Source organism: Pocillopora damicornis, chromosome 1 (genome assembly GCF_964200805.1).
Source record: "Pocillopora damicornis chromosome 1, jaPocDami1.2, whole genome shotgun sequence".
NCBI classification, from domain to species: Eukaryota; Metazoa; Cnidaria; class Anthozoa; order Scleractinia; family Pocilloporidae; genus Pocillopora; species Pocillopora damicornis.
The window spans coordinates 25,801,829-25,817,508 of NC_142670.1; the positions used below are offsets into that span (position 1 = coordinate 25,801,829).

At 37.7% G+C, this 15,680-nt stretch overlaps 2 protein-coding genes and 1 long non-coding RNA gene across 4 annotated transcripts; all 3 read right to left on the reverse strand.

The window, feature by feature from the left end:
• Positions 1-1,472: 1,472 nt before the first annotated feature.
• On the reverse strand, positions 1,473-4,024 carry LOC149052960 (uncharacterized). 2 transcript variants are annotated; one of them, XR_016188494.1, is made up of 5 exons: positions 3,642-4,024; positions 3,184-3,253; positions 2,573-2,676; positions 2,199-2,308; positions 1,473-1,634 (listed from the first exon to the last, which is right to left on the reverse strand). It is a non-coding gene; the product is annotated as an uncharacterized LOC149052960 (long non-coding RNA). The 2 variants fall into 2 exon arrangements; XR_016188495.1 differs by lacking the exons at positions 1,473-1,634; positions 2,199-2,308; positions 2,573-2,676 and having other exon boundaries at positions 3,089-3,253.
• A 2,054-nt stretch (positions 4,025-6,078) lies between these two features.
• LOC149052961 (uncharacterized) lies at positions 6,079-8,009 on the reverse strand. Its single transcript, XM_089197787.1, has 2 exons — positions 7,577-8,009; positions 6,079-6,859 (listed from the first exon to the last, which is right to left on the reverse strand). The coding sequence occupies exons 1-2, from the start codon at positions 7,740-7,742 to the stop codon at positions 6,429-6,431; spliced, it is 597 nt and encodes a 198-aa protein (XP_089053913.1). The 5' UTR covers positions 7,743-8,009; the 3' UTR covers positions 6,079-6,428.
• Positions 8,010-10,927: 2,918 nt separating this feature from the next.
• On the reverse strand, positions 10,928-15,612 carry LOC113675550 (cytochrome P450 1A1). The gene is made up of 2 exons (XM_027192149.2): positions 14,293-15,612; positions 10,928-12,475 (listed from the first exon to the last, which is right to left on the reverse strand). The coding sequence occupies exons 1-2, from the start codon at positions 15,132-15,134 to the stop codon at positions 11,857-11,859; spliced, it is 1,461 nt and encodes a 486-aa protein (XP_027047950.2). The 5' UTR covers positions 15,135-15,612; the 3' UTR covers positions 10,928-11,856.
• Positions 15,613-15,680: the final 68 nt, after the last annotated feature.

Here is a 15,680-nt window from a genome sequence, read left to right on the forward strand (position 1 = left end):
GCCATTTTGAGTTTGAATCACAAATGGTTTGAAAGGCAAAGTGGACTGGAAGCTTTCTAAATATGAATGACTGACTATATAAATACAGAAAAACCAAATTAACAAAAACTAAGGTGTATTCTTTCCATCTACAATCTGTGGGTTATGACCTACGCATCTTGCAGAGCGACGCTGTGAAATAGCGCATTCTGCACAGTGTACACTTATCTCAGACGTCAACCTCAACAATGAGGTTAGGAAAACGAAAAGCTTTGCGTACTGATCAGACTCCTCCAAAAGGAGCAGATACGTATCGGGTCCAGAGGAGGGAGCCGAAAAATCGCGCTAACACCAAAGCGTCACTCCTCCTAAAATACCCATCTTGACAGTTCCCTGAGGGAATCACATGGAGAAAAGATATATTTAGGTGTCCTTAAACATGGATTAATCCTGTCTTAAACTTAGGTTTAATAAGTTTAAGTTGATGTTTAAGTCACTTATACCTAGATTTAAGTTGGACTTAAACCTGGCTTATACTATCTTAAGGCTAAAACTTAATGCAGGTTTAAGTGCACATTAAATGTGTCCAAAACATTCCTGTATGTTTAAGTACTGTTTAATTGAAGTAAACAGAGCTCAAACATTTAATGTTGTCAAAGTACCATTTAATGCTAATTAATCTGCTCAAAATTTGTTGCTTATTTTAGTTTTGAATCAAATTTGTGAAATCAGTGAAATATTATTGTTTTGTTGTTTCATTACTAAACTGCCACCCACCAGGTCACATATCACACTAAACAATATATGTTTCAAATTTCTTTTACTTTAAATTCACTGGTACACATTCTTAAAGCTACTGCCTATTTGCAATTAACCCTTTAACTCCCAGGAGTGATTAACAAGTAACTTCTCCCTAAAATATCTTTACCTTATCCAGCAAAGAGATAATGAGAATTCTCAAACTTATCAGGTATAGGTCTTTGTCTTGATATCACACCAGATTCTCATAACTAAGTTACAGGGAAATATGTAGCAGCTAGAGAGGATAGTTACCAATCAGATCTTGGGAGTTAAAGGGTTAAAATGTCACACATACCTAGCTTATTTATGCTTGACAGGAACAAATTTTCCCCATCATAAGTCAATAAATTTAACAATACTTGGAAGAAACTATCCCTGTGATCTAGATGACAATAATTTGTTCTAACAAAACAATTACTTCAGTTTGCCATTAAATACATGATAAATAAATGAATAAAAAGTAGAAAAAGTGTTAAGTATTTTTTCAATCACGACTCTTTGTTTATCTGCCTGACAGCCCAAAGTGGGCCAGCAGGTGCAGGCCTCTCCGACATGCCACCAACACTCCTTGGCTTAGCCATTGCCCTGGCATGGGGGGTCAAATTATTTTTGTAGGTTCTGTCTAGCCTGGCTTTTGCATTTGTCAAGCTTGTTCTTTCCCATGATAGCTTTTTGGTTACATATCTTGCCAGTTTCTTTTCTTTTTCACCAGTAATGAAATCTTCTTGCTCCTCATAATCTGATTCTTCACTACTCATATAATCAATGTAAAGGATTTCACTATAATACTGTTTTTCTTTTGGTGTCATAGAAGCTTGTAGCATCTCATAGGATGACTGACGCCTTTCCAGTTTCTAATGGAACAAAAAGCAACAATTCAGTCATTATTTAGTTAATAACCAGACCAAATTATATCTATGAAACATATAATTTGTTGTCAAATAGAAATACTTTTCTAACTCAAAATGATATCCCACAAAAGATATAAAATATTAAAATAACAATCAGCAATAAATAGAACTCCCAGAAAAAAAATCATGCTACAAAACAGTACTAAATTAAAGCAAACCCATATTATTTGGTTAACTACCAGCAAAGTTGACTTTTCTAATTAATGTGTATTTGTACACCAGTTGTAAACATACCAGTCCAACCTACAGTGTATGACAAATTTGTGCATGGCATTGTTTCATTTTTTGTTGCTGTATATTATCCCACATTGTAAATTGTGTTTTCAAACTATTATTATGTTGGTACAATGCCATGCACAAATTTGCCACAGTATTAAACAACACTTGTTGTCAAACTGAATTGAAACGTTTGATTCAGAAGCCATGCTTCAGCCACACTATCTTGAAAATTTATTCTTGAATATAGGTTTAGCATGGCAAAAGCAAGACAACTTAGCTAGTCCTTACATTTAGCAAACACCTGCTCCTTTTGCACTTTTCTTTATGCTCTTCATTTTTCCCTTTTCTTATCCTCTGCTCTCTTTATTTAGTTGTTTTGAAGTACCGATAAAACTGAGCTGTTGAGTTAAAAACAATAATTATTATCGCTGCATGATATCCTAAAATTACAATACAATGACAAGTCTATGTGTATATGTAACATCAGCTTATGGATATATATTAATTAAAAGAATTAATGCTGGTAATATTGTGTTTTCCCTCTCAGTTGTTAAGTTTTCTGTCCAACATATTTCAGAAAATTTGTTTGATTTTGCACAAGGTAAATGCTTCTTGTTCTAACTTGCACACAACATTAAAACTTGATTCCTGTAATGTAATACCTTCCATTTGTAAGTCAGTCCATAGGCAGCTTTCTCCTCCATGCTCTTTTTTCAGTACTTCTTTCACTTTTTTAAAAATACTCTGGTTTCTCTCTGACTGTGGACTGTAATAAAAATGAGAATATTATTTTTGTTTTAAACAATAGCCAGAGGCAGTTATAATAATATTATTATTATTCAGCCAAAAAAGGAAATAATAATTCAAGTAAAGCAGTTATACAAGAGGGACAATTTTCTAATCACTGCTGGTACAGTACAGAAGCTACATGCTTTTTACACCTTCAAACTAACATTAGGATTTCTGGTTCTTGGAGGGAAAAGATTTCTCAAAACAAAAATTTGCATGTATTAATCTATCAGCAACATAATAGTTGAAATAACACATTCTAAAAGTTTACCACCTCCTACTCCCAATTGGAATATTTTACACTGGCCCCAGACTCTTAACACTGGCCTCAAAACAGATAACTAACAGTCCCTTAGAAGAAGCTGGTCAGAGAGAGATTTAGTTCTTGGTGGTAAAGTTTTAATTCTAATATCTTGCATGCCATCTCTCTTAGTGCCTTGCTATTTAAACACATCATCTTATGTATGGTAAAAAAATAACATACTCCTCATCAATGATGAAACCTTGTGTCACTTTTTTTCTACCATCTTTTTGTAGATGAACCGAAACCGTTTCTGGAAGATAATATGGAAGAACATCATATGTCAAAAGTCAATTCAAATCACAAACTTGTTTATTTCTTTAATCAGGGTCAGCAGGGTTTTTGGGTAAACAGTACACAGTGGAATCTTAAACTGGGTAAACAGTATTTTTGCTAAATGCTTGCGAAATAGGCACAAGAATTCAGCACAAGGATGTTCCAACTTTGTGATAAGCACTAGAACCAACATCTACACATATTGTGCTTTAAGTTAACACAGAACACGCGTGGTGGCGGAATGGCGGTGTCTTTGAAGACACGTTTTATGCTTCTGATACACCGCAACTGAAAATCTGAAACACAACTTAACGGTACTAAAGTTGAAAAAATTTATAACCTTAAAATAATTAAAGAATATTTACCCTTAAGTCATTTGGAATCACAACATTTGATTCTCTGCGAGAGCTTTTAGAACGTTTGTTGCCTTTCTTCTTTGCCTGCCCTTCCAGACTCGCAAGTTGGTTCCACAGCTTTGCATTTTCTTGCTGAAGGACTGCATTCGTATCTTCTAGTTTCTTTTGCCCTTCGAGAATCGAATCAATCCTTCTACTCATTCTTTCCATAAGAACAAGCTGTCTCTCTTGAACTGGATCGTTTGCAGCCATCATCCTATCGAGGAAGAATCCAAACACGTACCCGCAACGAAACGAAACTCGACCGAGTGAACGAACGACAGTGAAATATCAAATATCCCGCGATTATAGTTTTGGACATTTGATTGGCGTTCATACGGTATTTGTCATGCGCATAAGGATCTCGGCCTCACTCTGGGGACGAGACATACCGCGTCCTCGATACAAACGCGCGCTTTTCAACGTTCAGTTAGAGATGTCTGGTGACGTTTGCAGTTCAGAGCTGTTCACTTCATGCTCAGAAATCCCGGTTTCCTTGTTCAGCAAAACCAATGCTTGAGAAGTTTTAATACCCTTTGTGTGTGGGACGCAAATAACTTTGAACCTAAAGCATCAAGCTACTTTTTGCCTGTTTATAGGATACACAGTCTTTTTGCTGGAGCTTATTTAACTCTTGACAATGTAAAACTCATGGCAGTTTGCCCTATTCCACGCCGTGCCATTATTTTACCAGCCAGTTATTAACATCAATCTACATTCACATGTCGTTGTTGTTTTTAATATATTTAACAATAAATATTATTCCCCTTAGTGGTGGTGGATATTTAATGAGCTGTGAAGTATATACCAAACCAGTGAGATAAAAGAATTATAAATTTATATCTCAGAACATATATCCGCAAAAAAAAGTTTTTCACACTTCAGCTTAAGCTGGGAAGTGGATAGCACATGCATGTACTATCCTGAGTTTGAGTAGCCAATCAGAGCGTGCAAAAAACACTGTCCACTGGTTTGGTATATACTAAAATTATATGGTTTTGAAGAAATGTACCTTATTTGCTCAGGTTAGTCAAATTCCCTGTGCAACCACCTTCCTTTAGTGAAACAGTTTCCAATACAAGAAATCAAGTCTCTTGTTCACAATCAACAAACACAGTTTCATTACCCAAAGAATTGAAAAAGCAATAAAATCAGTAGCGTGAAATATTGTGGCTTTACTAAATACATAATATTAATATTAATCTATGATTAATTCATTGAAGGTTGCTGGAGGCTGCTCTCGCATGGTTTCTGGTTCTGGTGAGAGATTATGTCAATAAAGTAGACTTGGTGTACACCAAAAGATTTGATGTGTTTTGAAGGTCCTTAAACACGGCATAAATATTATGATAAATTTGATGTTGTATTTAAGGCTCCTTTAACTAGACCTTAAATCTCCCCAATAGGTTTAACGTTAGATTTAAGGTGGTTTAAAGTAACCCTAAATCTTTCAAAGGATTTAAGTACGGTTAAAATGACTTAAACATAGCTTAAATCTCAAAGTCGATTTAATTTGCATTTAAGAATGCTTAAACCTCGCCTAAACAAAGGTACATTTTTAAGTCATGTTTAAGTTTAGTAAACATGGCTTAAATTTGTCTTTGGGTTTAATAGTTGTTTAATTTTACTTAAATGACACTAAAATTTGGCATTTTACCCAGTGAATACAACAGCCCTTTCAGTACACCCCCTCTTTCTAAACCTTCGTTGCTGCCTACAATTTAACCTTATTTCATTTGTGATCAGCTTAACTGAATTGAGTTGAAACAAGCAAAGTGATGTGATGATAGTTAATTTTTGATCTTTCATAAGGTTTCAGCCAAAACTGAATTGGATATCCCTTCTAAATGTTGACACTAAAATCGGCCGAGTTCACTCTCTCAAGTCATACGTATTACTATAATTATTGCGTATTACTTTTTGTATTTAAGTCCTCAACTCCTAGAAAGGGGCCCTTTCCAAACATGCTTAACGCTTTAGAAAATTCTTGTGAAATATATTGTTCTTACTATGTCTTTTACTATAAGTGAATTGACGTGAATTTCTTGAGGCAAGGGAGCCATTCGCGACAGTCGACTTAAAGGTCTAAAGGCACTTGCTGAGAAATTGTAGTCGGGGCGGAAACGGCAGCTTTTAAAGAGGGTCTGAATGGGGGGGTCAAAATGTCGGTTGTCGGTTAAAATTTCATTACTTTGTCGGTTGTCGGTTAAGATTTTTGACCTTTGTCGGTTGTCGGTAAATCTCAGTTAATAATTAAAAATACACGTTAATTATTCACATTTATTATGAAATTTGCTTAGTTTTAAGACTTTAAACTCTAGACGAAGTGTAATACTTGTAATAATTCATTATTTGTTTTCACTTAAACCTCGTTAACGCTGTTTTTTAATTTAGCAACGTACTCATCTACCCCACTTTTGTTTGCAAATCTAGTATACCGATAAAATTCACCAAAGCTTTTCTTATAGATGTGAATTTGTTTCCTGTCGACTACGGGGCATCGAAGTAAATCAAGAGAGGTAAATTCTACAAAGAATGAAACACCCACTCTAGCCCCTGGGATACCTAATTTTAATTTGTAAGCTACGGAAGTCTTTTTTCCGAGACGTCCACAAAAACTCACTACACTTATTATTCAACGGCTCTCGTGGCTTTTCTGCGAGGTTTCTTTTTTTTCTCTTTTTTTTTGCCAAAAATTTGGTTGTCATACGTATCAATCTGCACCGTTAAATGGATTTTTTTAACTGTTAGTACCTCTTACATGTCGAGACGCACAAATGCACGAACAGCCCTGCCGGATCGGGTAACACACGCTCTGTTGACAACCTCTGGATGTTCTTCAAAATCTGATTCCTCGTCATCCGAATCTGTCTCATACTCATCGATTTGTACTTCTCTGTGATCCTCAAACACCTCAGTAACATCCCCTTCGTCCACAAATTGTATGCTGACAACGCGTTGTGCATTTGCTGACGATACAGTGTTTTCTTCAGGATATCGAAGCCTCTCTTCAGACTCGTCGGTGTGGTGAACGGCGTAGACAGCTGGCGGCAAGGCCCCAGCCTTATCTTTTGTGGTCTCACTCCTAACCGTCCGTTGGCGTACTGGTCTGTAACTCTCTAGCCACTCTTTGATCTGTCCTTCCATCCCTGGTGTTATGTCCTCACTTGGCAAAGGTGTCATCGTAGCTATAGCAGAAAGGGGCATGGCGGATTGAGGTACCGGATTGTAGGATTTGTCATGCGTGTAGTACTTTGCTGCCCATCTAAATGTGCGCTTCAGAGATTCCTTGCAAATTGTTCCAAAATCCTGGGCATATGTAAGTACCGTAAATGTCTCGTGTTAAAGGTGCGAAACAGCGTGCAAATTTTCCACTACTGTTGTGAGCAACGTTTCGAGCAGCAGATCATCTACAAATTGGGGGTTAATGTCCATCACGTTCTTGTATAGCCTTTCTATGCAGACACAGATACTTGCGTCTTCTGTGATACAGTTCCCTGTGGACCATTGGTTGCAGACATCTCGCTCAACTTGTTGTTTTCTGTGTTTTCAGCCATGATTTGGGCTTTAAAAATAGCTCCACGGTTTCTTTTACCAACGCTACAAGAAGACGGCGCGAACATTGGTTGTCTTGGTTTATTTTTAAAAATACATTTTAGCCCGGCAAATTCTTTATTTTAGCACGCAAAATGCGCCACAATGCCCATCAAAGTGATAATAATACAGTTTTTAGCCGGAATTTAAAAGAAACTATCTTTACATAGCGAACGCACCAAGTGAGCGTTTTTCGTTGTATAAACAAGGCAGTGTTTATAAACAAGGAATACCGCAGAATTTCCAAAGTAGCGAAATTTATGACGTTTGAAAATCAGGTAAACGAACTACAAGTGCTAATTCAGCCCTACCATCCTGAAACTTTTGAAGATCTCCTTGTTGCCTTTCGTTTCTCTCGATGTCACCTCCTTCAGTCATGATCCTCTTTGCCAGATTTTCATCTTCTTTTGCTTCTTCTCGTGATTTCCGTTTCCTTCTCACTTTTGACTCGTCACCTTTTTTCTCAGTGTCGTTCATTGACTTCTGCTTGCTTTTATCAGATGTAGCCGACGCCTTCAGCAACACTACTGGCTTTCCGGTCCAGTTTGTGACCTCTTGGATAATGTGTACTAAAATATTAAATACCGTGTGTTTTAAGTTTTCTCTTTAGTATGCTTTTGAGAAACTTACACAGTTCTTATCAGCAAATGCTCGTCAAGATGTATAAAACGTGCACATCGAGCGAAATCTCTCGTGCGTAGCTTCCCTCGAGGAGAGAATTGAATATTATTTGAACATCTGGTTTTCAGAAACGAATAAATTTAAGGGCGTGTATAAATGAACGGGGTCTTTAATATGTTAAGCTACACTGTTGTTCATTTACCAATTAATCAGAAAGAAGCTTATAAACTGATTTACTCGCTACTTCTTTGTAGAGATTTTTCTTCTCAATTTTCGCATTCAAATGGACGGTGAAAAAGAAAAAAAACATTCCGCTGGAAACCAGAGTTTAACCACGTTAATATTTGAGCTTAATATTTAACTACAGAACTTAAAGTGATTCATCAAACTCCGCTGCACGCGTTCCACACTTACGTTGAGCTCACTGCTACTTTCATCCGATATTAAATTTGGAAGTTCAAGCTGCCATTGCCCTTCCGTCACAATTGCAAAATTTCCGCATTTGCCCGCAGGCGATTTCGCCAGGCGAAATAACTTTAACGAAAATCCGCCAATTCCATATTGATGTACCTGCTCCTTTAGTCCTAAAAACTCCGCAAGATGTTTTTTTAGTTCAGATACTCCTCTATGAGCTTCTTTGTCTACTGGGACCCTGCTTCGATGACGTTCGATGGCGACTTCTTCACCTTTTCGAAAAAAACTCACGATGACTTTAGCAATCCCAGTCATGACCCGACCGCATGAACAAACAACGAGCAATAAAAAGACAACAGCAGGGCGTCTCGTCGGCTCGACTGTGATCCGCTGTTCTTGAAATGAGACAGCAGGGCGTCTTGTCAGCCCGATTACGAGCCGCTGTTCTAGAAATGAGCCCACGCTGCTCACCGAAAAGAAGAATCCCGTGTATTTAAAGTAATTTGAAGACAAGAAATTCTATAATTCGGCTAAATTTGGAATTAATGTGGTTACGTCGGGTGAAGAAGGATTTTCTGAGCTAGAAATCATCAAAATGCTGTTCTTTCTGAATACAAACATCCCTATCACGTCTGACCATGTCGGTTGTCGGTTGTCGGTTAGAATTTATTTGTCGCTAGTCGGTAATTTTTTCCCCGTTTCGTCGGTAGTCAGTAATTTTTTACGCCCTTTGTCGCTAGTCGGTTAACCCCATTCACACCCTCTTTAAAGGGCAGGTCAACCCAAAAAGATATGTTTTTCTTATACTATGTAAATACTGTCTTTACTTACTGAACTTTTGAACTATCACATCTGTATGTTTTTCTGTTTTCGAATTTGGATTCGAGAATTGTAGATATATTAAATAAAGGTTTGTGAATTCATGGAGCTCTTGGACAACAATACATCACTAGTGTAACTTGACGCTACAAAAGAGAGTTGCGCTTGAAAGCAGTAGTTTTACTAAGCTTGTAATTTTAGGATTTCAGACTTTATAGGATTTGAAAGGCTGGGCCGAATACAAAAGCAATAGCTATCTGCAGGCCAGACAAGTAACAACTTTGATTTTAAAAACTGAATGTGGACAATTTTTGCGTATTTTAACTACTGTTTTTGAGTTAAGAATAAAACCTTAACATTTTTTTGTTGTTTTTGATGAGTATAATTAATTTTATCTATCATACTTTGGCAGTTCAGCGCCCGACTGAGTGTAAGTCAAGGGTCAACATTTTAAACCAGGTATGTGTTAAATATTCGACAATGTAATGGCGAAAGAGTAAGTTACTTTTGTTAAAATCGAGTGATCATTGCCGTAACTGGAACGAAACGCAAATCTGTATCCGGATAAATAATAAGCCCACCTCAATTTGACACTGTCGGTTAAAATTTTGCCATTTTATTACGAAGTATAAGTTAATTCAGTGAGTCAGTTAGTTGGTCAGTTCAGTATGATTTAGTCAATCGTTTACATTTAGAATCTAATTGCTTAATGAATTGAAAGTCTGAAGTGTTTTGGGTTTGAGCTAACGTGTTGAGTTTCCTTGAAATGTGACAGTCTTCTTTAAGTTTCAAGTGGATGTGTTTTCTGACCTTCCTTTGGACCCACACGAAAGTTCTTGTTTTGGCTAACGCAGTCACAGGTTGATACAGGTTATCTGAATAATTAGTTAATCTGTTGATCATTTTAAAAGTCTCGTGAAATTGTTTGGGTCAGTGTTCTAACGACAAATGTTTAATTTCCCAACTGAGGTCAGCCAGCTGGCCACCCACCCATATCTATTGATAGGGAACATACAAGCATGTTCTTTAGAGCTTGCATAGTAAAGTAGGCCGGAAGAATGTAGACAGTCTGCAGAGGCGTAGAGATAGAATTAGCGTTTACGTCAAGCGGCTATCTCTTTGCCGTTTTACGGCTAATGGTTAATAACAAAGAGACCCTTTTTTATGATATCTTATAAAAAAAAAAAGGCTTTCAGACTGTTAAGGATAAGTCTTACATGTACAATCATTGTAGACTTCTATAGGGTATTGTAATCCATGAAAAAAATGACCTCTGCTCAACAAGGCATCCAGGAATTGTTAAGTAGGAATAGGAGATGCTGCAATCTAAGAAACTCCTGTGGCATATTAATAGCTCAAGGTTCACTTTTCGTCAATGTTAAGTAACAACACAGTTTACAGTTCTTGTCTTAATACATAGTCCTAATAGTAATAAGGTCGGTAAAACCTGGGCATCTAGCTCCTTTCTTAATCATCTGTGTTTGTTAAATACAAACGAACTACTGTTAGCTTTTCGGATACCTTATTTTTTTCTTCTTTTTTTTTTTCAGAGTACAGCCGGCAAGCTAACTGAAAATTATGAATACTGCGCGAAAGCCCCTAGCATAAAACTAAAGGAACCGCAGGATGGTTTTGCATCCGCCCAGCATGTACATTATAGTCTCTATAATGGTAGGTGGGACTGTTGGAAAGAATTACATGGTCTCACATCGATATGCCAAAAGATCCAAAGAGAGCTACCGAACTTTACTTTGTTCAACTGGTATATTTGCAAATAATTGCTTTGTGATGCATGCTTAAACGTTATTGTCTAAAGGTACACTGTATTTCAATGAAAAACTGAATTCTACACGCATTATGTTTTTACTGGTTCTTACTCATAACCTATTGGCAGTTGGACGCATAGATGACGTCTGACAAAATTTTGCATTTTTGTTACAGAAAAACAAATAGATTCGTGTTGCCCTGCGCCTGTTCATCAATAGATCAAAGAAGACGTGAAGATGTTTTAAGAACATCAGTACCACTTTTTTGTTCCTACTTTGACATCATATGTGATCTATTACTAACAGACGCACTACAACATAAAATCTTTTTGTTAAGTCGTCGCTTCGAAATGTATAGAAACTGCCGTCTCTAGTTATGACGTCACTTTGAAACAATAAATATCGGGTCCATATGCGAGACGTCGCATCTTCATATATGAAGACTATGGCCTGCCGGTACGATGTCACTTCCTCGTGAACTGTACAAATTTAACGCTGGTGTGTGCCGGTATGACGTCATTTCTTCATATCAACACACATTTAAGGTTATTGTCTGTAGGTGTGACGTCCCTGCTACAAAATAGCTGACGTTTGCTGTTATTTTCTGTAGATATAACGCAACTAAACAGTGCAGGCAAGTTTTAGCGCAGCACGTGCTTGTGCCCAATCTTGCCCAGCCTTGTGCCCAGGCTATCAAGCGACATGGCCTACTAGAGATGATAGGCGAATGTCTGGGCAACGTCATTCTTCACCCACAAGATTTTTCGCTTGCCTCCACCGACTGACTGCAAACTATTTGTCTATCGGTTTGTTAAAAATATTTGTGCCCAGGCTAAGGTACATTGCTATGTTCTTATTGGCGATCTCTTGCCGCGATTGCTAAATCTGCTCAATTTCTAACACTAACGGATAAAAGGGAAATAATATTCCTGTACACACTTTCTTTCAGACTCGAACTGATTTTTCTCTCGTTACTTTTCGTCCTTGTCTCTGGGTATGGCATGCATCTGGAAGGGCTTACAATCAAGCACGACTCCGAACACGCTTTCTTCTTCTTTAGGTAATGTTGTTCCCTCGAGGCACTCAAATCTGAATCTGCTTAACAATCGGGCAAGATACAAGAAAACTGCTTTCCTCGCAAAAGACTCTCCTGTGCATGACCGTTTTCCTGCTGAAAATGACATGACGCCTTCCACGTGCAGTTGGCCGTTTTCGTCCAAGAAGCGCTCTGGGCGGAAGCTGAATGGGTCGACCCAGATATCGGGATCATGGTGTATGGCCCAGAGATTAAGAAACACAGTCGTGTCCCGAGGGATCTTAAATCCAGCGAGGGACGTGTCCCGAGTTGTTGAGTGGGGAACGGCAAGTGGAGTTTCACTCACAATACGGAGAACCTCGGTGATAAATGCATTTAAATAAGGCAAATTTGGTTTGTCAGAAATTTCCGGCAGGCGATATTTGCTGCCCATGACGTAATCCAACTGACAATGGAGCTTGGCCTGCACATCCGGATATTTAATGGCGTAATATAGGGCCCACGTGATAACACTGGAGGGAGTTTCAGTGCCAGGAAAAAAGAAATCAGATGCGCTGTAAAGGATGAAAATCATGGTTATGTTTGCACAAAATAAAAAATCAGCAGTGAATTATATGTTATTCCATTACGTCCAAAGATTGATATTGGATTATTACTATTATCCAAATGCCCTAGGAAGAGTTCAAATAACGCGCAAATCGAGTACAAATATCCTGCGATATTGGAAAGTTGGTTATTTTGTATAGTAAAAAAACTGTCTAACCGGTCAGCTGCGCGCTACGCTTCTCTATCTGCTTTGCCTTTCAACTTTTTAAGAGCTGCACATAAAATAAAGCAGTTAGATAATAAATAATTTACTAGACGTTATGGTGTGTAGTATCGGTGAGGATTTTTATTCTTTTTTCGTATATTGACTCGCCCTGCTGGCTCGTTAAGATACGGCACAAATTGGTGCCACCTGCTTAACCAATCAGATTAAAACTAAACTTAATTGCATTCATTTTGAAATCACTGGCAATCCTTGTGATCTAATAGGCTCTCAATATTCAATGGCACTAATTTATTCATGAGCCGCACCATTTTTGTTTTAATTCGCATCATTTTCCCAGCTAATGATGAAACTTTACTAAAATGTAACAACCAATCGCTTGTCTGAAGAAACCAATTAAATTGCAGGAAAATGAAATTAAAGCAACTTTTGCAACTTTCAACAAACCTGCAGCTCACTACTAGATTATTAAAACTTTTGAGCAGACTCAAAAATCTTGTATCTGAGAAACTGAATTTTGTGATTTCAAAATGATTGCAATAAAGTGCTAATTTAACTTAGTGTCGTACAATTTTAGCCTGCAGTCATACTTGTGATTTCAAATCACGTGTACGATTTCAGACTTAATTGTACCCCACTCACTTCAATTACCATCATAGAACAAATCACGATTCTCGTGTTTCCCCTCCCCCCCCCCCTTTTAGGCTGTTTGCTTGCTTTCACTTAGAGTTCTCATTGGTTTGTTGTAATATTTTTCTTGGCTCTGATTGGCCCTTGTAATTACACTGGTTTTCGTTTTTACGAAACTCTATCAAAATGCGCTTTATTTAAAAAGTAAAGCAATGTATTGAAGCGTGCCTGTTGTATTAATTTTGCTCATTGAAAGAAAATGCAAATTGTGTTTTGTGTCAAAACCTTTTTGAGGTTTGACGCCAAAATGCAAAAGCTGAAGGCGACAAAAGCGAATATCATCTGGATTTCCTGGATGCATCTTATAAAGGAACATGAAATCACCTAATTTTGCTTTGTCCGATAACGAGAACCTCGACAGCATATCATTCACATCTCTTCTTGGTACTCATCCTAGACTTTACCCGTTACACATAAGAGGAGTTCTAATGCTATTGATAAAGACGATTAAGTCTTCTTCGAGTAACTCGTAAGACTCATAACAGCTTTCAATTCAATTCTAATCAGAGCTTTCCTTGTGTTCGCCGTCATGATTACGTCAGAGGTCCCTAAGGAGTCAGGTAAATTACATAATTACAGCCGCCGGCAAAACATTCTTTCTCTGTCTTTCATACTTGCACTCAACAAAGTTCTCCGCACTATGTAAATCACTTGTTTTCTTTGTAACAAAAGACAATTGCGCATTCGTGAGCATATTATCCTATTGTGATTAGATTCTCTAAACGCCTAAACGATAACTGAGAACAAAGCAAAACGTGACCAGAAGAGAATTAACTAAATTCTTTATATTATGTAATGATATATTTTTTTTTTGCCGTATTGCTAAATAGCCTACCACCCTTACATTGAAAACTCTATTAGTACGATCCTCTCAGAAACACCTGAACAGAAGTTGAGAACAATGCATCCTACCTTGAAATCACATGCTTCTTTGTAACCAAACCATCGTCGGCCATTTCGTGGAAGCCCTTCAGCATGGCATCCATCAAATCACGGATATTATCCTCTTGATAGGTCGAAACATGTTCCCCAAATTTCCTTTCAAAAATTTCATCGCGGATTTCACCAGCGCGCTTTGCTTTCTTGATGATGTTAAATGGAATATACTTCAACACTGGGAAAGTGTCGAGCAAATTAGCAGCACCGAGAGAATTACGAAAAACATGAGTGGCGTTCACAAGCTTTTTTATTTCACAATCATCAAGTTTGTGTTCTTCGCCAAAAATTAGAGACGAGAGGCAATTGGCTAAAGAATTGAGAACTAAATCGTGAGGATAAAATGGCTTTCCATCAAAGGACTGAAATCTGATGCATAACCTTTCTGCATGATCAGTCATGTTGGCTTTTGCCTCGGCTAGTCGCAGAGCTGATAAAGCAAGTTTATGCTGCTTCTTCCATGTCTTGTTAAAAGTTTGGAACACAATATCTGTACAATCTCGACCAAAAATGTTACCGAAGAAATGTCGAGGTCGTCCGGCAAAATCCTCTGCTTTTGTGACAAGCGCTTCTCTTGCAATTTCGTAACTATTGATCACAATAACTTTTCTTCTCCCCATGTGGATTCGGACCAATTTTCCATACTTTTTCGCCATGTTTGCTAAAGCTGCATAAGGTCTGTTTTGTTCGATCGAAAAAAGATTCCCAACCAGAGGTAACGGGAAAGGACCAGGTGGAAAACATCGGAGTTGCCAAATTGTGGACGCGATATAAACAGCCACAAGAAGGATTAAAAGGCCGATGATTTCAGCGATCATGGTTCGGAATCAGCAAAGTTAGATCAGCAAAGAATTCACTTGCTCTAAAATTTCTGCGTGAGAGTAAGCACGGACACTGCAGTCTCATTAAAATACGGCTGAATTCCTAATAAGCGCGCAGTTCCTTGGGGTAGTGGGCGGCGGCTTCTTAAGTGGGGTTGGCAGCTGTTTCTCAGGAATTAATTAGCATCATGCTAAATATAAAATGTAATTCTTACCGGATCTGCCCTCTTCTATTTGTTCTGATTGAAAACAACACGATCTTTCTGTATGAACTGAGTTTTAATGCATTTTTTTTTCGCGATTTAGCCATATCACTCATTAACTTGTTATATTTCAGGCAACTTACGATGAAATGGAGGCAAAATTCAATGAAGAAAACTAATTCAATTCAACACATCCGATTCAAGCCGATTTAGCTGATTTGGCTGCTTTGTCTGAGGAAGGTGTAAATTACGTTCAAAGGGTAATAAACAATCTTAGGGAGCGTATCGTATGCGAATTTTTCCTAGATCCTTTGCGGGCGCTTCATTGATCCTTTGCGAG

Coding starts and splice junctions, on each gene's coding strand:
- LOC149052961 (XM_089197787.1), bottom strand. CDS start 7,742: ATGAACGACACTGAGAAAAAAGGTGACGAGTCAAAAGTGAGAAGGAAA. Junction 6,860..7,576: donor TCTTCAAAAGTTTCAGGATG/GTAGGGCTGAAT, acceptor TTTCTGCTATAG/CTACGATGACACCTTTGCCA.
- LOC113675550 (XM_027192149.2), bottom strand. CDS start 15,134: ATGATCGCTGAAATCATCGGCCTTTTAATCCTTCTTGTGGCTGTTTAT. Junction 12,476..14,292: donor AAGAAGCATGTGATTTCAAG/GTAGGATGCATT, acceptor CATCCTTTACAG/CGCATCTGATTTCTTTTTTC.